We start from the raw sequence: 25232 nt of genomic DNA, 5'->3' as shown, positions 1-25232 counted from the left end.
ACCAGGCTCCTCTGTCCATGGGGTTTCCCAGGCAAGAATACTGGAGTGGGTTGCCATGCCCCGCTCCAGGGGATCTTCCTGACCCAGGGATCAAACCCAAATCTCCTGCATTGCAGGCGGGTTCTTTACCACTGAGCCACCAGGGAAGCCCCCTAAAATCCTCACCCTACATAAACTGGCATAAACTCAGTTCCAGGTATCAAGAAAACAGTCAGAGAAAAGCAAATGGCTTCTTGGCGAGGACAGATTGCTGCCACTGGGCAGACAGCTCTCTGCTTTGCCTAAAGATTGCACTCTTTCCCTCTAAAGTATAAGCCGCCTCTATGGGCTTAGTGAATGTCATCATACAATGATTATAACCTTCTAAATCTTAGGAAAAAAACTGCATTTTCGATATTATTGTGCTTTCATGTGCAGCGTTTCCTCTTCGTCTCCTAAGACGGAGCTATGTATCTGGAGGAGGGGCTTAGTGGGGGAGTTCCTCTGGACTCTTCGATCATATGGATGTAATTACTTAACTATTATTTTTCTCCTTCAGCTGTATATGTTAAGATTGAGTGTGATGGAGATGTTGAAATCTGATTTTTGGCAATGGGATATGAGGTAATCTGTTCACTGCTCTCCCCCATCCATCATATTCAAGATCTTGGGAGAGTTCCCTTCTTCCAGAACTGGCACTGGATATGGCTCCCTTCAGGCTGACTCAGTGCCTCCTTTGCACTCATGAGGAGCTGAAGGCAACAGTTTAAGGAGGATGTGGATGGAGAGGTCCACCAAGGAGACAGGAACGAAAAAACTAAGTTTCAACCTTTCCGTTTAACAGGTGATGAGCAGAGATTTTCAAATTTTCAGGTAAATACACACCCTGAGTTGTGTGTGCCTCACTGAGCTTATACGGAAAGTTTTCTTTTTCTACTGAAGCAGGACAGATACAAATTAGTGAGTTTCTCTGAGAAGATTAATTTTTTTTCTCATCTCAATTTAAGGATTCTTTAGTGTTCCTTTCAAATCTGTTGGGTAACTCCTCTTAAAATACTCAGAATCAGGCACCACCTTCCTATACAGAAATGGACTCCGTATTTAGAAAAAAAGTTTTCAGAAACTGATTATTTTTATTTTTCTAACTTGTACCCCAGAGTCTGTAACACGCTACTACAGAATACAAAACAAAAGCATGCTGGTTTTTCAGAAGACAACCGAAAGCAGCCTTACCTGGTCTGGGGAGGGTTTGTGATTGCTTTGACCGGAATGGGAGGATCTGAAGTGGTCGTCCTCGTAATTGTCGGCCATTAACTTCATTCGATTTTGTGTCTAGGAGGAAACGATTCACAAGGTCAAGCTCAGGCAAAATCTCTACGACACACTGTACAGTAACAAGCACCTTAAAAATGTACCAAGAAAGGGTATAACGGATCCCGTCTGAAATAAATTAAACGTAGGATTTCTGAGGATACTGGGTGGTGGTGGGGGGAAAGCTCGGGCACTGCTACACGCTGAACTGTGCCCTCTCAAACCCATGCTGAGGGCGTAAGCCTCACATACCTCCATACATATGGAGGCAGTCTTCGGGAGCTGATTACGGTGAAGTGAGGTCATCAGGGTGGGGCCCTGATCTGATGGGATGGTGGCCTTCTAAGAAGGGGGAAGGACACAGTTGGGAGGGGGCTTCCGAGAGCCAGGAGGAGGGCTCTCATGGGAACTGGGTCAGCTGGCACCCTGACCTTGGATTTCCCAGCCTCCAGGGGGGTGAGAAAACAAATTTCTGCTGTTGAAGTGACTCAGTCTGTGGTATTCTGTTACAGCATCCCAAGCAGGCTAAGACAGGCACCTAAACTGGCATGCGAATTCTGGACGGAAGAGTAATTTCCTTAAATTAAGCACTTCATGCAGTGCCTGTTTTTATTTTTTAAAATAAAGAGTGGATGACACCACACATGAGAGAGAACACTGTGACCCTATTTTTTCACTTCGTGCTGGGCAGCACCCATCTTGCCAGGTCACTGTGAGAGTTACTCATCCTTTTAAACAACTATTCCATTTGGGGGAGATGTTATTTAACACACAGACCATAAATACTGGAGGAAAAGTTATTCTTATCTGTAAATGAAATGATTATATACCGAGAAAAATCCAGAGAATCATCTGAAAAATGATTACAACTTACGATAAAGTTCAGTAAGGTGATCGGACAGAAGCAACATATTAAAATTCAATGACATCACCATTTTCTTTATACCATCAATAAACAATTCAGGCTTTGGAAATGAGTTAAAGATTCTGAAATCCTTCTCTTTAGTCCTAAGACTGGAAGTGGATTATTCTCTCATGGCCTCTCCTCCAAGTTCACCAGAATGGAGGAGCAGATTGGATTCTGTGTGGCTGGTTAACTTAAGCCCTAAGTGAATGTATGGACACACACACATATATATACACATCTATAAAACATTTTAGAGAATTTACTTTGCAGAGCAAGCAATTTAGAAAATCCACAGAACCCTGTGCATATGATCAAACAGCAATATTGTTAAAACCTGAGGTTCTGAAAGCATTAAAAATACATTTGCTAATGTTATATGATTCAAAAATGTTCACTGTAGATAATTTAAAACAGAGAAAAAAAATTACCCCTAAGTCCCTCTAACCAGTGATAATCATTGTTAATATTTATGTGAATCTGTTCAGTCTCTTTCCTATGAACCTAAATAGTAGCATGTTCTGATTTATTCTTTGCTTTTGCTATAATGCAGTATTTTAAAACTGTGATTATTGTGCAGTGTATTTTGACATCTGGTAAGACATGTCCTTCTTCACCAATTCTGCTTTGTCAAAATCTGATTGGGTATCTTTAAAACATTTTCTTGGTAAATGTAAGACATTTTGTCTAGTTCCATGAAAAAGTTTGCAGAGATTTTTCTTTGGTACTTTTTTCACATAATGATGCCTAAGCAGGGGCTTTAGAGCCAAACTGCCCAGGCCTGAATTCTAGTTCTGCTTTTTACCAGCCAGCTCAGCTTGGGCAAGCTGCTCACATGCTCTGAACCTCAGTTTCCTCTCCTTTAAAATGTGCATAGCAATACCTTCTCCCGGTAAGACTGTTGTGAAGATTAACCAACCGAGGTACTAACATAAGCGCTTACAAAGGCACCTGGCATAAAATCAATACCCAACTAATTTTAGCTATCCCTATTATTATGAACATTCCATGTCACTAAATATTATTCTAAAAATCTACTCGAGAGTCCCTTGGACTGTAAGGAGATCAAACCAGTCAATCCTAAAGGAAATCAACACTGAATATTCTCTGGAAGGATTGTGAATTCACTGGAAGGATGCTGAGGCTCCAATACTTTGGCCATCTGATGTGAAGAGCTGGCTCATTGGGAAAGACCCTGATGCTGGGAAAGATTGAAGGCAGGAGAAGGGGACAGCAGAGAATGAGATGGCTGGATGGCATCAACGACTCAAAGGACATGAATTTGAACAAACTCCAGGAGACAGTGGAGGACAGGAAAGCCTGGTGTGCTGCAGCCCATGAGGCCCACAAAAAGTCAGACACGACTGAGCGACTGAACAACAAACTCTTAATTTTAACCGGCTGCACAGTGTTCAATTGAATGGATGCTTAATGAGCCCCATACTGTTGGGCACTTGGGCTCTCTAGATTTTTACTGAAAAACAATATACATACATTTGTAGCCAATTCCTCCCTCCAGGATATAATGACAGAAGAGAAAATCCTTATCAAAAAATTGTGATATCAAATTTCTTTTCTGAGAAGACTCGAAGTGGCCTTGAAAACACGCAGGGGAACGTTTCTCATGTCACGTGGTGCTGTGTGACCGATGGAGAGGCTTCTGCAACGAGGGAGGGAAAAGCAAAGGGCAGGGGCACGCCAGAAACACCTCCACGTCAACTTTAAGAGGAATGTGCGGCAGAAGCACACTTGAACAGTTATTATCTTAGAACGTGACACACAATCTTGAAGGCCTGATACTCAGTGCGAGTTTAGAAACTTGGAGAAGAACTGATAAAGCACACGCAAATCCCCTTCCAGAGCAGGATGTATCTCAAGTATCTCTGAGGCATGAGACTGAAAGCCTCCAAGAAGAACTGATCATAGGAGATAGATAAGACCAAAGGTTACTTATTTCATGTAAGCGAATGAAGAAGTAGATACAAGAACGTCTCCATTTCTGAAAGACCTGAGGTGTATCCAAGTTGAGCCAGGGTTCCCAGGCCTAAGGTTCATTAATTTGGTGTGAAGTCTGTTCCCTGCACAGACAGAGGCTGAGCGCTAAGTACCCGACAGCTCACAGAGTAGTAGATGTTATACAGACCCTGCAAACGGCACTGTTCTCAAGGAGCTCTTGTACCGCTCTTCTTAAGATAAGCCAGCAAGCATGAAAGGTGCTTTTTAGCCAAATATCTTCCCTTCTGAACCATGCCACGTGCCTATGCAGACAGCTGGACTCCCTTGGTCCCCTGACATGAAGAATAAGATTGTTTGAAGCAGTAAAGAGAGGGGGGGAAAAAAAGATGGGAAGAAACTTGCTGAAATCAACTTTGTAAGCCATAAACGTGTACCTCTGTATACAGTTATATACACCCGTTCAGGGAATTCGCTGGTAGCTCAGTCAGTGAAAAATCTGCCTGCAGTGCAGGAGACCTGGGTTCAATCCCTGGGTTGGGAAGATCCCCTGAAGAAGGGAATGGCAACCCACTCCAGTATTCTTGCCTGGAGAATTCTGTGGACAGAGGAGCCTGGTGGGCTACAGCCCATGGAGTCACAAGAGTCAGACACGACTGAGCGACTAAACCACCACCACCCTGCCAGAGGAAAAGGAGCTCCTCGTTTAGATTGCTAACCTTTTCTTCTGAGACTGAGATATCAGTGCTCAGACACGGCAGTTCAGAAATGACACTTCACAGAAAAATATTTTAGTTAGGCTCAGAAACAGTATATGCTGGTGATCCAAACCCAGGTACTAAAAAATGTTTGAATTCTGATCAGTTATCTGGTTGTTCACTAATCTTTGCTTTTTGGCTTCTGAGAATGCTATTAACCTACCTAAATGAGCTTTAGAAAGAATAATACTTAGAAACATTCTGAGATATTTTAGAAAATATATAAATAAAACTTAACCTTACTAATTAGCATTATTTCCAATTATCTTGAAGAAAGCAATAAAGTGATTTCTGCCTACATTCATTGAACCTTGGAAATCATTTTATTAATATTATAGTGAATTTCAGTTAAACTTTGTTATATTGGTATTTGATATACAAAATGAAAAAAGCATAGTCTCCATTATTTTTAGGTGGGTCAGATGCAGCATTGGCTATAAATTTTTCAAAATTTCAACAAATTACCTTTGAGCTTTATTTTAAACTTCATTACATTAAAAAGTATAAATTAGTTATTATTCTTTAAAATTTTTTAAATTTATCTTTGGCTGTGCTGGGTCTTCACTGCTGCAACTTCATTCTCTAGTTGCAGTGTGTTGGCTTTTCATTGAGTGGCTTCTCTTCTTGTGGAGCCAGGCTCAAGAGTGTGTGGGCTCAGCAGTTGCAGCTCCTGGGCTCTAGAGCACAGGCTCAGTACTTGTGCACGGGCTTAGCTGCTCTGTGGCATGTGAGATCCTCCTGGACCAAGGATCAAACCAGTGTCTGCTGCACTGGCAGGCGGGTTCTTTACCACTAAGCCACCAGGGAAGCCCTGAGTTATTCTTCAGTTGTTCATGTATCTCTCTAGCTGGCAAAGTTCCTCTTCCACTGGTTGGACAGCTCTGGGGGGCTCCCTTGGACAGTGCGGGAGGCAGAGGACAAGAGCTGGATCAGAAGAGAGAACTGTGCTGAATCCAGCCCAACAGCTGTCACTGTCAGACTACCTTCACACCCTATTCTCTCAACTAGAGGGCAAGCTCTAGAATAGAAAAATGTGTTTCCTACTGATTTTAAGACCTTTTTTCTTTTTGATGTGGACCATTTTGAAAGCCTGTAGTGAATTTGGTATAGCATGGTTTCTGTTGTTTACCTTCTGGCTTTTTGGCCATGGGGCATGTGGGATCCCAACTCCCTGACCAGGGATGGAACCTGCACCCCCTGTATTGGGAGGGGAAGTCTTAACCCCTGAACCAGCAGGGAAGTCCCCCAACCAATCCTGTTTTGCTTTTCAGAGAAACAAGTTTGGTAGTTTAATTATGGTCCTGGTTAGGATCACAATGGGAAAGGAGAACCATCCTGCGCACTTTCTATGTGGCAGACTTTGTGTGTCCTTGGACGTGACATCACTCCTGCATTCTGGCAAATACGCGCTAAGCTCGTCTTGTCTGTCCATTTCTTGCTCCAGATCTAGAATCAGCCACTTTACCGAAGAGCTCACTTGGTCAGCGGGACACCAGTGGGTTAGGATGCTCAGGGCTGCAGGATTATCGCTGCTTCCAGGCTGTTTCAGTTCAGAGCTGGGGAAAACTTTTTTGTAAAGATGAAGAAGATTATGAATGAACAGCAGTATTTTCAATTTAGATTTGAGAGTCTAGATCCGACCCTTAAAGAATAAGTTTTTACTTAACCTCTTTGATTTTATACTTTATATATCCTTTTTCCTCTTAAGCTGAAAAACCTTGGTTCCTTACAATGATGTAATTAGCTTTTATTGGCTTTATCCATCAGAATAGTTCTTTGAAAATACCAATACCAATGTAACCACTATCAATATGCCTTCAGCATGAGCTTTAAAATTTCTTTGCATTATTCTTCTTCTCACTGGCGAGTATTTTACTGAGAATGTACAGAGAAAGATCTGTAATATATACAGTTAGCTGAAACAATCCTAGGCTCTATGTGGCTATGTCAACAATTTAACAAATAACTAGATTCATCTGTTTACAAAACTCAAGAACTGCTTTCCCCACTTTCTAATATGATTTTATTTTTATTTATGTAAAACATCCGTATGATTCTAGGGTCAAAACTTTATATATAAAACTAGGTCCCTTCAGAGAAAACTTGCTTTCAACCCTGCTTCTCCATTCTATTCATTTCCTCTTTTCATAGGAAATTTTGGGCTTAAATTTTAAATTCATCTTTAAATCTTTCTTTATGTATGGTAAGCAAGCATGCACTCACAAACATTTCTGCATTCACCCACCTTCGTCACATGAAAAGTAGAATACTGAGGACTTCCCTGCTGGTCCGTGGCTAAGACTCTGTGTTCCTAGTGCAGGGGGCCTAGGTCCCACCCTCATCAGAGAGCTACACCAAACTACATCCCAGGAGCCGCAAGAAAGACACAGGATGGCCAAATAAATGATATTCTTAAAAGTAGAATATTAAATACACTATTCTTGCTTTTTCATTTACCAAAGTATTCTAGAAGCGGCTCCATCTCTCCCTCCATTCTGTTAGATGTACTATAACTGATTCAACCAGCACCCACCACCGGACACCTGGGTTATCTCCAGCTAACTGTATCTCCAGCTATTACAATCAACCGGCACCTGGGTTCTTCCCACCCTACTGCTATTACAAACACTACAATAGCTAACACTACAGTAGCACATGCCGAGTTACCTGTGTAATGTTATTCTGTAATTGTGAAAATGTATCAGTATTTCAGTAGGAACTTCCCACACCCAGTGGTACTCTAAATCTGCTGGAAATTCTGGCATCTTACTGGGAACCCGGGGATCCTTCCCAGGGTCATGGCAGAGGAAAGTTTTTCTCATTCACTGGCAGTAAAAGTTTGGCTGAATTGGCCTTGCTCTCCTTCCCCTTGAACAGCGCTCCTCTGATGTCCCAGCCCCGGCAGAGGTTCAGTTTCAGCGCCTGGTTCATGGCATCCTCATGTTCCAGCTCCATTCGCCGTGCGGACCCTAAAACCCAGCCTGACCTGAACTGGTCACAGCAGGTCACAGCACCCTAGGGCTGCTGCTGCTTTCATGCACACTGTCTTTGCTTCTGACACCTGCGGATTTCCTCTTCTGCCAATAAGCTCAATCACACATCACAGACTCTGCTGCTGCTGCTGCTAAGTCGCTGCAGTCGTGTCCGACTCTGTGCGACCCCATAGACGGCAGCCCACCAGGCTTCCCGTCCCTGGGATTCTCCGGGCAAGAACACTGGAGTGGGTGGCCATTTCCTTCTCCACCACAGACTCTGAGAGGGAGTTAAAGCTTATCCAGTATCTTTAGGTTGGGAACAAAAAGCGTTTCAGATTCTCTGAATCTGTCAGATTCTAATAACCCGTCTGCATGTCTCTTCTTCCCATGGATCGAGTCTGTGAGGGCTGGGACGAGCACTCCTTCAGCCATGTGTCAACCCAGTGCCCAGTAAAATCGCTAGTACATGTGTGTGTGTACACACATATGTATCTATATAGTCCTTTTAACATGTGTTTGTCAAATTCAAGAATCTGTTTTCTAAGGTTGGTGCATTTGGGATTGTATTTTATTATTGTTCCAGCAATGAGTTTTATATTTTGAAAGCTTTTTCTATGAAATTATCTTGATTAAATAATGCTGTTTTCCCATTTGTATTAATTAAAAATAGACACGCTTACCAAACAGAATTTCTCAAAACTATGAAAAACCCAGCATTATTACAATGAGTTGTCTCAGCCAAAAGAAAATGGACATCTTAACTAACCAGCAAAGTTTTATCTCAAATAAAAACATAACTGCTGCTACTTATAATAGCTTCAAAAAGAAGCCCAGAATCCAGGCACTCTGGTTTTCTTAGCTTCACAGAGTTTTTTCCTTTGATTTCCTCGTATACAAATTGATTTATGTAAGAAAAAGGAGAACTTTTGATTATGGATATTCAGGTATTTGTTTTGGTATTCAGGGGATTTTTTTCCTTAAGGATTCATGTAATCTTCCTCTCTCATCTCAAGGGTATTCTTGGATATGTCACCATTTATGGCTTTCAGTTCATAGGATGTCTGTTCTTTCAACATATTCTGTGTTTCCTACCAAAACCCTACTTTTTCCCCCACTCTTGGTAGAAAGTAAAGAAAACAAACACATAGCAAACTTTCTACTTGCCCTTTTTAAAAAATAAAAAAATAAAGGAGCCTAGGTTTTTTTCATCTTATTATAATCATTCCTTAGTTCTCAGAAAGGTTTGTGTGGGACTCCTTGCTTCCCCAACAAACAATCACATATTCCTTCCTCCTTAGCCACCAGAAAGTATTTATTTATTAATCTTAATACATAGTCCTGCTTATTAGGTATGTCTAACTCTTTCCTATATGCCATGAAGACTTTACCTTTGAACTCTGGAGGGACAGCAGCCTATACTTTCTCTTTTTCAATGAATATTAACATGAAGATAAAGATATATCCAGTGTTTAAAAATTAAAAGACACTTTGTAAGAATTTCTAAGTTTTGAGCGCTGTCCTGTTTCTGGCGGGGCTGTGGTGTGGAACTGCAGTACACCAAGGTGAAAACTCAGAGCCAGACCCACGAAGCCACAGAGTTCCAGGAATGGAATAGCTCGTAGGCCAACTTGCTAAACTGACCCAAACCAGTGTCTGAAATGAGACTGTTTAAAACAAAGTGCGATTGAAACTTTATTCCTGATCACTGCCTCACTTTCTAGCACACACTTCTCACCTTTGCAATAAACCTGAAGCAACCCTATTCGAGTTTTAAGGTTACCAGCATCGTTTCTTCCAGCTGTGTGTGTCCTTAAAGAAACAGAAGCCCCACATTTTGCAAAATATTTAAGGGACTGCTAGCCAGATACAGTGAGACTCACCGTCACATCTAAGGAAAGAAGATAATGTAGGCAGGCGTTTTCTGTTATTCTAGAAACCAGTGAACAAAGGCCAGGGTCTGAGAGCATTTACCATAGAGTTATGTCTACAGATCAGGCCATCTGGGTGGCTAAGCACACACAGTTAAAATTTTAGATATGGGGGCCACAAAAAAAAGAGAAGTGACATTAAATTCCTTCACATGTAACAGAAAAGACAGATCCCCTCCATTAAAAAAAAAAAATCTTAGATGGTGTCAAACAGAATCTTAAAAAAATCACTTTCTCAAGAATGGTGGCACAAACCACAGGTATCAATTATAATGCATCTTAACCCAACAATTTTGTGCTGCAAAGCAGAAAAGTTCAGTATTCTCCCTTCAAACAAGACACCCTTTCCTTTAGTAAACACATTTATTTAATGCTTTTCACTAAAAACAAACAAAAAAAACATTTCCCCTGTCTGAGGAATAGCCAAGCAGGCAACGGGGTAATCTTCAGAAATTCTAAGCACTTTAAACACATACACACACACACACACAAGAAAAAAGATGCATTTCAGATAAGAAGGATCAAAATTCTTGAAGTTCTGAGGGGACTTTATGCTTTCTTTTGACAAAACCATGGTCCGTGCATGGAAAGGGAATGAACGGAACTGACTCAGTGTCAACTATGAACCGCACACTCACGCGCACGTGCACTGAAGCACCTTCAAACAAACCTGGGACGTGAGCGCATTCGGTTCTTAATGGAAACCACCCACCCTGAGCAACGGACACAGGGCCAGACCCTCAGCTCCAGCTTGTCTTCCTGCTCTGAGACCTCACCGCAAAAGGACTTCTCTGTACCTGGGTGCTCTCACAAACTTTTAGACGTGGTTAAGTTGTTGGAATCAACAAACACTGACCAACGCATTCTAGGTATCTTCTCTAGTCTCCAAAGTTACTTCTCTGTGTGTGTGTGAAATTGAGCTAAACAGCTTTTAGTCTTTTGTGAAAGGAAAATAACCCTGACATTTATTATAATCAGGCCTTTCTTAAAAAAAAAATTCTTAATTTAAAAAAGTATCTTAAATTGATCTCCTATACTTAAAGCTGTAGAAATACTTCACTGATCATTTCAATAAACTCAAGTATTTGAAAAAACTTTGATTTCTAGAAATAAACAAGAAGTACCAGGCATAGATTGATTCTAATAAGGAATGAATACTCATTAAGGGTCATTTAAAAGGAATTAGTGGCTGAATAAATCAGTGAAACTGGACGGCAAATCAGTCAATCCTAAAGGAAAACCTTGAAAATTCATCAGAAGGACTGATGCTGAAGCTGTAATACTTTGGCCACCTGATGAGAAGAGCTGACCCATTGGAAAAGACCCTGATGCTGGGAAAGACTGAGGGCGGGAGGAGAAGGGGGCAACAGAGGATGAGATGGTTGGATGGATCACTAACTCAATGGACATGAGTTTGAGAAAACTCTGGGAGATGGTGAAGGACAGGGAAGACTGATGTGCTGCAGCCCATGGGGTTGCAAAGAGTCAGACACAACTTAGTGAATGAACAAACAGGCAGCAAAATGCACCTGCTACCAAAGGCATCATTTTCTGAAACACATCATAAGGTACTGGGGCTGGGGGACAGAGTAAACGTGAAGCAGAGGTTTACATAGGATCCAGAGCCACATAGCGTGAAACTCCAAACACCTAGGAGTCAATAAAAAAGCACACACAAAAGAACCAGCAACGAGCTCATTCTCGAACTGAACGAGCAAAGACAACTGTGGTTAAAGGCATGGGGGGCCCGAAAACCTTCTTTCCAACAGATGGAGGCATTTGGGGGCAGCTGATTAGAGACCACAGCAGGGCTGTGAGGGGTCAGAAGAAGTCGGAAGCTGCCCTGGCAGGCCTGCCATGGAGCACCCCTCTTCCACCAGCAAGCCCTGGTCCGTCTCCTCCCAGTCCTGGAACGGACTGGGAACTCGGGCGGAGGCGGGGGTATGGGGACTAGGAGATGGGGCCTGCACGTGTCCGAAGGTGACCCAACTCTTAGCAGCAGCTTCCAGGACATTCTGGGTCAGAACAGCCTATCCAGTTCACATCTCTGCAGCCACATCACTACAGGTACCCGTGTCTGCAACCAGGTTCATCTGATCACCCCAAACTGTAGCTCTATTTTGGTGGTAGTCACACTCCACCCGAGGACCGCAGTCACCCCTGGAATGCCTACACATGTGCGTGTAGGTTTCACTTTCTTAAGTCATGTAGAAAACAAAAACTACAGTTATAAAACACTGTTACGACAATACTAGCTTTTATAATCGCCCAAGTATTTACCTCTGTTGAGGTCTTTACTTCTCCACGCCAGTCTCAGACTACCATCTAGCGGTCTCTTCTTTCACCTTGCAGGACGCCCATCAGCGTTTCTTGTTGGGCAGATCTAATGGCCATGATCTCCTGCAGCTTTTGCCTAACTCAGAATGTCTTAATTTCTCCCTCATTTTTCAAGGATAGTTCTACTGGATATAGGATTCTTGGTTTCTTTTAGCTCTTAGAATATATCAGCCTCCCCAAAGAAGTCTTCGTCTTCTGGCTTCCAAAGATTCTGATGAGAAATCTGCTGAAAACCCTACTGAGGATCCCTTGTATGTGATGATTTCTCTCCTCATCTTTTGAAAGTCTGACTATAATTGTCTCATTTTGAATTCACCTAACTTGGAATTTGCTGTCTTTCAGCAAATATGGGACGTTTTCACCATTATGTCTTCAGATATTCTCCCTGCCCCTTTCCTGCCCTCTCCTCCTTCCCATGATGTGCATGCTGGTCCACATGATGCTGCCCCAGGGGTCTCTAGGCTCTGTTTACTTTTCTTAAGTCATTTTTCTTTCCGTTCCTCAGCCCTGATAATTCCCATTATCCTATCAAGTGCACAGATTCTTCTGCCTGCTCAAATTTGCTCTGAACCCCTCTAAGTGAATTTTTCATTTTGGCTAGTGTACTTTTCAGCTCCAGAATTTCTTTTTGGGTTTCTCTTTAGATTTTCTTTGTTGATATTTCCACGTTTTCACACACCATTTTCTTGACACACCCATTCCATTTCTCTGCCCATGTACATATATGATAGTAACAGTATTTTATTACCAGAGTTATTTGTGATGGTAATTTAGGGTTTTAAGCACATAGCTCTTCAAATTTGGCTGCTTAAGAATCAGTCTATCTGATTTCAGATACTGAGTTCTCAATTAGACTTCTCTCTCATTCAGTCAACAATTTCTAAAATAATTGTTGAAATGAGAAGATACCTTTGATATAAGGTGGGGAAGAGATTTTGGCCTGTCGAGATTCTGAATTTTTCTGACTGAGCACAGTCCTTTATGCAAATTTATTTTCACTGTAACTTAGGAAAGAATTTATTAAAGTGCACGAGACAGAATTACTGGGTTATTAATGATACAGCTAAATGCTACTGAGTGGCTCAGATGTAAAGAATCTGCCTGCAATGCAGGAGACCTGGGTTTGATCCCTGAGTCAAGAAGATTCCCTGGAGAAGGAAATGGCAACCCATTCCAATTCCAGTATACTTGCCTGAAGAATTCCATTGACAGAGGAGCCTGGTGGGCTATAGTTTATGAGGTTGCAAAGAGTCGGACATGACCGAGCAATTAATACACACAAAGGATACTGAAATCTCTAACCGAAAGCCTATGATGATGGCAACACATTTTGGTGTAGCAATCGTCAATGTTGGCAGTGGAGTGACATGGTCTGTTCTGAATCCTAGCTCCGCGCTTACTAGCCATGTGACTCTGGGCAAATTTCTCGCTCTCTCAGCATCTCCTCTGTACAATAAGGATAATTGTGCTTCACAGGGTGGTTTCTGTGTAATTATATGACTTAATTTGTGTGAAGCACTCAAAACAAGCTTTAACTCAATAAAATTTGGATATTCGTATCTGTGAATGCTTTTTCAAGAAAGCCAGACAGTAGTACAGATAGTTTAATTTGGTTGTGTGGGCTGTCCATGGGAAGGGTACTCTGTGATGGTTAATGCTGCAGTTTGTCTACCATCACTCCTCTTGTTTCCTTGAGTACAAGTATCACTTAATTCTATATTCGCTTTTCATAAGTATTCACATTCTTTCAGAGAGACCAAAAGAGGCAGCAGGAACAGATTCTGTGGAGCGTACTGATCTGATTCCTACCAAGAGAAGCTGAGTGGGAGAAAGGTGAATCACCCTGAACCTGTCTTCTTACTCACGCTTAATGAGATCCTCAGACCAAGGTCAAGGGGCTCAGGAAGCAGCTATAAATCATGCCACCTGACAGACAGCGAGGGGTCAGGAACGGGAGGGGCACGTGCAGAGGGGCAGGAAATCGAGGTTGATTTATTTGCATTGAGACGATTCAGGAGGGATCAGAAAGATTTATAAATTCCCCGCGGCATCACAGAAGGCGGCAGTCTGACAACAGGAACGGCAAGCGAGATGTGATGCTCGAAACAAGGGGAAGAGAGGGTCTTATCAAATTCTGTGAAGAATCTGCCTACATCTGGAACTGATGACAAAAGAGACGGAACAGATGGAAGGAAGGAGCCTGGGAGGAATTCAGATTTCCCTGTGTCTCCCAGCCTCTGGACTTCACCGAACTCCAGGCAGGCAGAACTCATCAAAATAGGATCCATTTCTTTGCAGGATACGAAAAAGGCTTCAGGGGGATAGTGAGTAACCAGGATTTTTTTTTCAAACTTTAAAATGCAATATTTATTACTTTCATAAGATAAGCAAATATCTATAGACAGTTTTAAACAATCCTTACATATGTGTTTCCTTATGCTTTACAACTGCTTCTTTTAAAACTGTCCCTAATGTCAGCAGTTAGCAGATAATACAGCTACAGGTAAATACACTGACTTGTCAAAAATTGGAAAATATAGACTTTAGACCTCAAAATCAATTTTATCTATCCATCCAACATTACAGATGAGGAAGATAAGACCCAGAGAGGTTAACTGAGGAAGCTTGTGACTTGATTTAAGAAAACCAAAAGAATAAATTTGTGTCCAACACTTAGATATCAAGAGATTTATAAGTGAAGAGATTTATAAGTGAAGTACAGGCGTGTTATCTACTTACTCTTTATAAGTCAAAGAGTAGAGACTTGCAGTTATTAAATCCTGGGGCTGTGATGTACAGCATGGTGGTAACAATTAACAACACTGCACTGCATATTTGAAAGCCGCTGAGAGTCAAGATCTTAAAAGTTGTCATCACAAGAAAAAAAAAAAATGTAGTGATAGATGTACACTGACCACAATACACACATAGATACAATTATGTTGCACACTGAAAACTAATATGATGCTGTATGTCGATTACATCTCGGTTTTTAAAAAAGAGCTTCACATACGTGGATTCTTGGTGTTGGGGGAATGGGTGCTTGTGTAACAGGGGGCTCATGTCTTGCACGGCCATAATGCGTTGGAAGTAGATGATCTTATTTGAAAAACAGAAACACAGGAACAGATGCAGAGAACAAACGTGGGGACACCAAGAGGGGAGGTGGGGTGTGTGTGTGGGGGGATGAATTTGGAGATTGGGATTGACACAAATACACTACTATACACAAAACAGATAACCAATAATGAGAACCTACTCTACAGCACAGGGAACTCCACTCAGTGCTCCTTGGTGACATGAATGGGAAGGAAATACAAAAGAGAGGAGATACACGGATATACATAGCTGATTCACTTTGTTGTACAGCAGAAACGAACACAAACTGTATAAAGCAAATGTACTCCAATAAAAAACAAAGTGCCTGCCTCCTGGACAGCTTTTGCCCAAGAAGGGACAAATGTGTGAGTGAAAATAAGCAAAGGCTGGCTTTCCTAAAGGTAAGGAGCTGATTCCATGGCTAGGAAATTCCAAACTACAAAGATGAGTCTTGAAGTCAAGATTAAAGCAGAGATTAAGCTGAGGAAGTAGGAGGCAATTCCAGCGGGGAGGATGGGGAACGGAAAACGCTTTGCATCCAGTTCCTTTCAAATAAATCTGGATGCCGTTGGCAGGAAACATGGAGCTGATCCTAATGTTTGTGGTGGTTTAGAGGAAAAAGTATGTACACTGAAGACTTAATATGTAAGAATCTAGGACTGAACGGAGGCAGGATAATTAAAACGAGATGAGCACGTTTATCTGACCAAGTCAGTACAGGCAGTTGAGTCATAAAACAGGCACTGACCAGTAATTGTCTATTCTGTCAACTTCTGGATGCAGTATATCCTAACCGGATGGGTTTCACTCGCCACAGAGGGGATAAGGGCCCACAGGACAGCTGGGAGGGTGGCTGTCCCCTCGTGGACACAGCAGGTACATGACAGGCCAGGGCTGCACACAGAGGAGGGTCCTCTGGCCATGCCGGACCCCATGCGTCCTCCGAGGAATGACCGCCCTGGCCAAGCACCTGACTTCGGCGACATGTGGGGAGTGGATACACGGACGGTCCCAAGGCTGGCCTCGTCATCAGGGGCCGGCGCTCAGCGAGAGGGACACGTGTCCGGAGCGGCTGCTACAGTACTCAAGCTACCTCTGCACTTGCTGCTTGCTTGCTTTCTTTCTCACTGACATTGTAGCTTTAACTGTTTCTGTTCTCTTCATAGAACAAAAAGTCATTTTATTGCTCTCCCTTCAACATTTGAGGTCACTTAAAAAAATTACTTAATTTTAATTGGAGGATGATTTCTTTACAATACTGTGGTGGTTTTGACATATATTGACATGAATCACCCACAGGTGCACGTGTGTCCCCCCATCTTGAATCTTCCTCCCACCTCCCTCCCCATCCCATCCCTCTGGGTTGACCGAGAGCACTGACTTTGAGCGCCCTGCTTCATGCATCGAACTCACACTGGTCATCTATTTCACATATGGTAATATACATGTTTCAATGATATTCTCTCAAATCATCCCACCCTCCCCTTCTCCCACAGAGTCCAAAAGCTTGTTCTTTACATCTATGTCTCTTTTGCTGTCTTGCATATAGGTTTGTGGTTACCATCTTTCTAAATTCCATATATATGCATTAATATACTATATTGGTACTTCTCTTTCTGACTTACTTCACTCTGTATAACAGGCTCCAGTTTTCTCCATAGAGGTCACTTTTTAAAAAAAAATTATTTATTAATTGGCCCCGCAGCATGTGGGATCTTAGTTCCCGAACCAGGGGTGGAACCTGTGTTCCCTGCATCGGAAGGTGGATTCTAAACCACTGGACCGCCAGGGAAGTCCCTAGATGTCCCTTTTAAGCTAGTTTAACACTCAGATGAATGGGCTTTCCCAGCTGCTCCAGAGCTCGTGGCCAGGGCCCAACACTGGGGACAACAGGGCGCTCAGTAGGTTGCATCCGAGAGAGCCCGCTCAGGGGCACCGCTGTCCGCTAGGTCTGCCCTGGGCACACACCTCCTCTGGCCTGAGACTGGTGTGTGGGTGATGCTGAGCCTGGCAGAAGGAATCTTGACGTCACGGGGAGCGAACAGTCACGCATGAGGGCCCTGTGCTCAGAGAGTTCAGCCCTAAGTCCTGGCGTCTTCAGTCCCGAGGATGGGGGGTGAGTGAGGGAAGGGAGACAAGCACATACGCAGGGATCAGACCTGCTGATGTGACGATGAGCAAGGTCCTGAACACAGAGGAAAAGGGAGACAGGCCTGGCAAGGACACACCTGTCTGCCTCTTGGGGGCGGAGGCAGCAGGAGACGAGCAGGCTCTGCTGTGATGTCTCATCTGCTTTCTGAGGTTACTGTGGTCTTCCCTAGAGCTGAGCAGAACCTGGAATCGCACAGCACGTATTTCTCCACGTCTCGGTGTTTCCAAACCATGCCTCCTCTGTCACGTGTTCCTGTCCAGGGCTGAGCAGTGTCTCACGCAGGAAGACACTGCTATCTGCTGCTCACTCACTGCCCAGGTGGCCAGCCCGCAATGACCCTGACGCTGTAGGGCAGGTGGACGTGGTCACCAGGATGAGGGGAGTGGCGGTGGCCCCACTGAGACAGGTTCTAACGTACTGACTGCTCTCTCCCCTCCCTGATCGCTTGCCTAAGGGGGAGCCAGCCCCACATACTGAGCCACCCCACAGAGAAGCCCAAATGGAGCAGAGCCCAGGGCCGTGGGAGTAACTCTGGGAGGAAGCCCTGTGGCTCCAACCACAGGCCAGATAAGTGCAGGCCTCACCAAGAGCTGGACTGCGCGCTCACAGGGGTCTCAGGTGAGAACAGCCAGCCTGGGCCGGTATCCTGGGCCTGCATGGCAGCTGTCGGAGCCCTCAGCTCTGCCCGATGAAGCCACAAGTTGGGGGGGCACTGTGAAGCTGGCCCATGTGTCACAGCAGCTCTCTGGGACGGGTCACCTGGTAACTAGGTGGTGGGCACAAGTTGGTAACGGATGGTTACTTAATGCATGACTCACTGAATTCAGATGCTTTTCCATGCTGGACCTATTGAAAATACTTGGGGCAACAGTAAAGTACCCCTTTTCCATTGAGAACTTGAGAGATCAGGGAAATTAAGCAGCCTGGTAATGCTCAACACATAAGACACACACAACGTAACAGAAAACTAGAAAGGATGCTTACGGAAACACCCGACTGAAGAGGACACGGTCTCCAACTTCTGGAAGCGCCCTGTGGGCGGCCGGAGGGGAGGGATGCAAGGAAGGAGAGTGAAAACCATGGTGAAAAGACTGCAGGGACAGAAGGTGATGTCTGGCCTGGGACAGCAGACCAGAAAGCCAGAGACCCGAGCAGGCTTGGGCATCAGCTCGCTTCCCCCGGGGGAGACACCTTTCTGCAGGACACGCACCGGGACACCTCAGCTTACCATGCAGTTGTGTGGGACTCACTGCTCGTCTGGAGATCTTGGTTCTCTCTGGAGACACTAACTGATCTCCACTAGCTGTCCCCTGATGAAATGGGTTGGGGGTGTGGTGCGGCAGGGGTGAATAATATATAGACATACAGATACAGGGTAGCTCACTTGAGTTTTCTGCAGCCTTTGCAGAAGTACAGGCGTGTTATCTACCACCCCTCAGACTCCTCAGTCAGCTGAGCAGGCTCATTCATTTGAAATTCTTCTACTGAGTGTAACAGAAACTGATCATTTGTTCAGAAAATATGACATAAGGACCAATTAGAATTAATCATGGCTGTTAAAATGAGACAGAATGAGCAATGTGGGACTGCATGACAAAGTGATATTTTCTTTGCTCAGTTTTCTCGTGTACTATGAAAGAAGTCTTTTTTTTTGGTCAAACTAGGTGATCTGAAAATGCTTATGTGGCAGAATTCTTAGAAATGCTGAATAAAATAGGTGAACCTTCCACAAAGGGGAAGCTTTCCTGACCCTGCGTCACCAGCACCCAGAAGAGGGTAGAAGTTCACAGTGACTCCGTCTCTTAAGGGGATGATGGTTCAGGGGTCCCAGTGCTTAGTGGGTATTACCTACATAAAAGTGAAAGTTGCTCAGTCGTGTCCGACTCTTTGCTACCCCATGGACTATACAGTCCATGGAATTCTCCAGACTAGAATACTGGAGTGGGTAGCTTTTCCCTTCTCCAGGGGATCTTTCCAACCCAGGGATTGAACCCAGATCTCCCGCATTGCAGGCGGATTCTTTATCAGCTGAGCCACAGGTATTACCTACATAAGCTGCAAATATTTTTGTTCATGAGCACTGGGTTGTTTTTGCTGGTCACCCTTCCATCTTGCAGAAGGGGACATCTTCTGGTGTTTTTCTCAGCAAAATCAGTCACACAAATAAAGTCTATTTATAAGCAATTTTACTGTCTACAAACAGAGAAAATTTCCTTATTGCATAAATACTGATTTCTGCTAATTCAAACGTTAAATATTACGCTATCAACTGATGACTGATCCTCTAGAAGTAGAAAAGAAGAAATTCCTTAACTTGAAAAACTCCTTTCTACTCCAGTCACTTCAGGCAGAAGAGCAATCGTGGGCAGCCGAAGTGTACAGGAAGAGTGAGAGAGGGGGAGGACATGAGGAAGTGGGAGTGGACCCTGCGAGCGGCACAGGACTGGCCACTGAAGTGGGCGCAGCACAGATAAAGAGGATTTCAACAGTCAGCTTTCTCATTACTTTCAAAGGGGAAAACATTTTCCCCCAGTTTAAAAGCTGTGGTAAAGTATACATAAAATTTACCATTTTAACCCTGTTTAACTGTATAGTTATGTCTGTTAGGTGTATTTATATTGTTGTGCAACCATCATCAAAGAGGAGATTTCTAGCTTTTATTTTCACAAATGAATGGGCTCACACAAGTATTCAGCATTAAATTTGGGGAAGGTTTTGGGTGGAAGAAAAAAGGGCAAAACGTTTCTCTCACTGTCAGAGCTTACCCAGCCTTGAAGAACAGGAAATTAGTTAAATGAAAATATACTTAGTGCCTTCTACAGAGAGTGTCTGATGGGATGTAAAAAACCAACCTTCTCACCAGTCGGTGGTAAGAGCACACCAGCTCCACTCCACTGCCGCCTGCCCTGACACGTGGCCTCTGGACCTGGAGGCACCTCTCAGGACTCTGACAGCCCTTGAAGATACCCCCCAGCACTTGCCAAGGCCACATAGCGGTCAGTGCTATGGACCCCTGGGGCCTGACCCAGAGAGATGTGCAGAAATAAATAAAAACCATCAACAACCAAAAACACTTTTTTCAATTCAAGTGGGCAGAACTGCACTAATTTCCTCCAGCCACTGTAAAAGTTAAGAAACATTCTCCAAAGATGTGTGACACCTCCTCAACCAGTCCTCTTACCAAGAAGGCTCTGTGCTTCCTGGATGGAGCCAGAGGCTTGAAGGCTGAGGTCTCTGCTCGGGAAGACGAACTGGACATGGGTCAGACGTCTGACCTGCGTGCACAGCTGGCAAGGATGCAGGCGGCCCCCACCCCCCGTCCCCCATCAGTCATACCTGCTGCTTCAGCTGCTGTACCAGCCGATCCTTCTCCCGCTTCAGGGCGGCCACTTCCTCCTGCGTCTTCTTCTTCGAGGACGACAGTTCCAGGAGAGCTATGTTGGCATCTTTTTCACTGATGGCGGCCAGAAGGGCTTCCTGCCTGCGCGAGAGAGAACACGCCCAGACTTCAGCCCTCACAGCCATCCTCTCGGGTTACTACCACCATTACCCCATTTATGGGGGTTGAAGCTAGGTCTCAGAGTACACAGCTGAACTTGGGGTTCAGTTCACACCTGAACTTGGGGTCTGGGCAGAAATCCCATTCAGGTCCTCTCGACTCTAAATGTTTTTATCAGGTCATTACACTGACATCTGAATAGAGAGTTCTTTAGATCCAGTTACAGTTAAACTTGGAAAAGTAAACAAAGTTAATTACTTTTTTTTTTTTAGGTAAGAACTATTCTGTCATTTACAAGTTTTACTGATTTGACTCATCCTTTTGATAAGTACTCTGTGGCTTCCAGAGAAACCAGGTACCACTAAAACTGAACACATTTTTATGTACATAATGTATAACAAATAGCAAACTTAGTAAACAGGATTTAGGAAACCAGCCAGCGATTCCTGGGGCATCTATGGATCTCAATACAAAGACGTTTCCAGTCAGGGCTGTATTTTTCATGCCTGTTCTCAAGGCGAGAACACTGAAGAGTACATCAAGGCTGTATACTGTTACCCTGCTTATTGAACTTCTGTGCAGAGTACATCATGTGAAATGCTGGGCTGGATGAATCACAAGCTGGAATCAAGACTGCTGGGAAAAATACCAACAACCTTTGATATGCAGATGATACCACCCTTACGAAAGAAAGCAAAGAGGAACTGAAGAGTCTCTTGATGAGGGTCAAAGAGGAGAGTGAAAAAGCCGGCTTAAAACTCAATATTCAAAAAATGAAGATCATGGCATCTGGTCCCATCACTTCATGGCATAAAGATGGGGAAACAATAGAAGCAGTGACCGATTTTATGTTCTTGGGCTCCAAAAATCACTGTAGGTGGTGACTGCAGCCATGAAATTAAAAGATGCTTGTTCCTTGGAAGGAAAGCTATGACAAATCTAGACAGCATATTAAAGAGCAAAGACATCACTTTGCCTACAAAAGTCTGTCTAGTCAAAACTATAGTTTTTACAGTAGTCAAGTACGGATGTGAGAGGTGGACCATAAAGAAGGCTGAGTGCCAAAGAATTGATGCTTTTGAGCTGTGGTGCTGGAGCAGACCCTTGGGAGTCCCTTGGACAGCAAGGAGATCAAACCAGTCAATCCTAAAGGAAATCAACCCTGAACATTCATTGGAAGGACTGATGCTAAAGCTCCAATACTTTGGTCACTTGATGCAAAGAGCCAACTCACTGAAAAAGACCATATGCTGGGGAAGATTGAGGGCAGGAGGAGAAAGGGACAACAGAGGATGAGATGGTTGGATGGCATCATCGACTCAATGGACATGAGTTTGAGCAAACTCTGGGAGATAGCGAAGGGCAGGGAAGCCTGGTATGCTGCAGTCCATGGGGTCACAAAAAGTCAGATATGACTTAATGATTGAACAACAACAACTGGGCTTTATTTGGCAATGATCTGCACACTTTGAGACAACGATTTAAACTCTACTGATTCCAAGTGGTTTAGCTAACAACTATTTTTGGTTCATACCCAGAAGGAAAAAGTGGGATTTTAGGGTGGGGTGGGATGTTGAACTAAGAAATTTACAAAATAATCAGAAGGAAGCTGGTGAACAATTAGTCTCATAGTCCAAATGCATTCCTTTGGAGCTCATCTTTTACGGAACAAGTCATCTGGAAGAAGACAGCTTTGATTTACAGGAACTATATAAGTGGCCTGAGCTTTTGACCCGAGGAAGTGCTGAATCTGAGAAGGCACTGCCCAAGTTTAACCTTGCTTCTGTCTCTTGTTAAGATAATTAGGCTTCAATAGCAGTCATATGGAAGAGTTTTAGTTCAGCCACAAACTGGAAGGCTCTCTTTTGAATGTTCTGACAAGGATATTCCGTATTTGGATGGGGAGGTCTGGGGAGCTCTGAACAAGCGGTGCTAACAAATCGAAGATGTAGGTCAGTTTACATCACGGAAATGAAGATTTGTTTAATGAGTCTTGCTGTTGGAAGGGAAGATTCACTGACCCCAGGATAACTTTCCACTGTCCCCACTTTCTGTGACTCTAAGAAATGGCAGATGGCTTATCCCATGAAGCTCTAGTCGACACCAAAGGGATAACGACAGTCTAAATATATCCACTGACCACTTGAAAAAAATATGTTAAGTGGTGAAATGAGCTTAAAGGTGAAGGAGTTCAAGATGGTCTCACTCTGCGGTTTCCTGCTGATTGCTGTCATCTGTTCCCTTTCGGGGAGCGTGGAGACTGACAAGCTGGAATGAGAAATGCACTTTTTCAAGAAGGGGGCTGCGTTTCTGTGCATCCAAGTCAGAATCACACATTTAGCAACAGGCAAGTAACAGAAGATGAGTGAAAGAGAAATTATTCTGTCCAGTTAGACCAAGTCATGAGAACACTTGCTGAATGCCAGACAAAAGGCCACGGGATCTGAGTTCCATTCTGTGCTTAAGGAAATAAGCACGACAATATGAAATACTAATAAGCAGGCTATGTTGTTGAAGCATCTTGCCTGAATTGAAGCATCTTGACTCTTATAAATGGTATGCTTGGCCAGCTAATGTGGTAGAGTTAATCTCTGGGGTAAAATGTCACATTCTCCAAATGCAATATAACAGATGACAACTCAGATTCTAAATTTTAAAATAAAGGATGTGGCATTGGCGTCTGGGCTATTGGAATGGTGCCTCCTTAATAAGATACATGTTTTGTAGACTTTTTCCTTTTTCTATACGATTCTATACGAATTTCTATAAAATTTCTATAGAAATTTTATGTCATTGATGCTATTTACTTCTTATTGAGTGTTGATTATATAGCTCATTGATAATATGTTATGAACTGCACAGAATCAAATTTTCTCTCCCAATACCCAAGGCTCTCACCCTCTAAAAATTCCCTAGCAGATTAATATATCACTGTCCTTTCCATTTTAAAAGTACACTCTGGATATTGATTTCTTACCTGTGTATGTGCCTAAAAAGGGCAATTCATGGTCAAGAGAATAAAAGGTTTTGATCACATATTGTACATATGATGATGTTAACTCCGTAATGTCAGTATCTTTTGTGGGTTTATTAGTTTTGGGGTTTTTCTCTTGCTTTTGGAAGAGGACAGAGATAGTATCAGTCTATCTAAATTTTGGTAAATTTGCAATGGACACCACAGGGGAGAACAACGTCTTGAAAATAATTTGGGGGATGGGCACAAAAAGTAAAGCTGATAAACAGTAATTCATCTAATTTTTGGGGAATAAGAAAAAGTCTTGTTCCCTCAGTAAAAGTGATAGTAAAGACAATATCAGTAGGTAAACTTCCATGGCTAAGCTTTACAGGGAGCATTCAAGTGTCTAAATTAAAATTTTAAGAATACCCTGCATTTCAGAGGAATGGAATTTAGACTGAAAAAAAAAAAAAGAAAAACAGCAAAAAATTTTATTTTAGTAACCATCTATTCTTAATATAATTGCTTTGAAAAACAAGCTACTTTCTGACAACGAAGTCACATCCATTCACTGGAGAAAAATGGAAAGGTACAGAAAAGTATGAAGACGAAAAAAATAACTGAAATGGTTCCTTTCTAATCAGAGTCAATGACTTGTGATATGAAAGTCAGCTATTCAACTACTACTAAGGCTTATTTCAGAGAAAATGAGCCTTGGCGGGGACGGATAATCAACCTCAGCAGCTTTGCTAATTGAAGGCTCTCCACAGAAAAGAGCACTTGCTGGTGCTACAGAAATGAGACACCTTCCGACTTCAGCCCCCATAAGCCGCAGGAGTAACACATAAAACAGACAAGGGAACATACGCAGGCCACAAGCCCAGAGAAGGCAGACAGGAACCAAAACGCTCTTCCACCCAAATTATTCCCCTTGTTCTGTTAGTGGCTTTTCCTCAGTTAAAAAACAAAAACTGAAAAATGTGCACACGAAATCCTTCAAGGTGATTAGTGACCCCCCACTGCATGACCAACAGGCCACCTGACCTGCATAATGAGGAGGCAGTAACAGAAATCCAACTTTAAGTCATTAGTCTGGTCACTCCATCCCTGGGGCTTTAACTACCCGAACAGTTGAACCTGTCCTTTGACCTGTGAACGCTAACAGAATCAAGATGTCTCAACAAGTTCAGCTGTGGCAACTCAGCTTCAAGAAATGGTAAGACCACCTCCTCTGTCCCCTCTCTCTTCCAGCAGATTTCAGAAGCAAAAGGCAAAAACCCATGCAAGTGAGGGTCAAAATCCTCAGGCGATTCCTGCACCTCTGAGGATGAGCCATGAGCCCTCTCTCACTAGTGAATGAGAAATAACCGCACTGTCGGAA

General features: G+C 43.3%; 1 protein-coding gene across 19 annotated transcripts in view; it reads right to left on the bottom strand.

The window, feature by feature from the left end:
* The window catches only part of ERC1 (ELKS/RAB6-interacting/CAST family member 1), a 267903-nt gene that overhangs the window by 43899 nt on the left and 198772 nt on the right, over positions 1-25232 (bottom strand). For 17 of the 19 annotated variants that reach the window (XM_086402547.1, XM_086402551.1, XM_086402545.1 and 14 more), the window contains 2 exons: positions 20733-20877; positions 1213-1311 (listed from right to left, as the gene is read on the bottom strand). In XM_086402547.1, the coding sequence (XP_086258673.1) occupies positions 1213-1311; positions 20733-20877 (244 nt within the window). Of the gene's footprint in view, positions 1-1212; positions 1312-6330; positions 6472-20732; positions 20878-22318; positions 23164-25232 lie in introns of those variants that run through there. The other 2 variants (XM_086402562.1, XM_086402561.1) reach the window with 2 other exon arrangements.

Source organism: Bos grunniens, chromosome 5 (genome assembly GCF_055505025.1).
Source record: "Bos grunniens cultivar Pamir isolate PY7600 chromosome 5, Bosgru_T2T1.0, whole genome shotgun sequence".
In the NCBI taxonomy this organism is placed as follows: Eukaryota; Metazoa; Chordata; class Mammalia; order Artiodactyla; family Bovidae; genus Bos; species Bos grunniens.
Note: the sequence above shows the minus strand (reverse complement) of the source record. Positions and strands in the feature narration are given on the sequence as shown.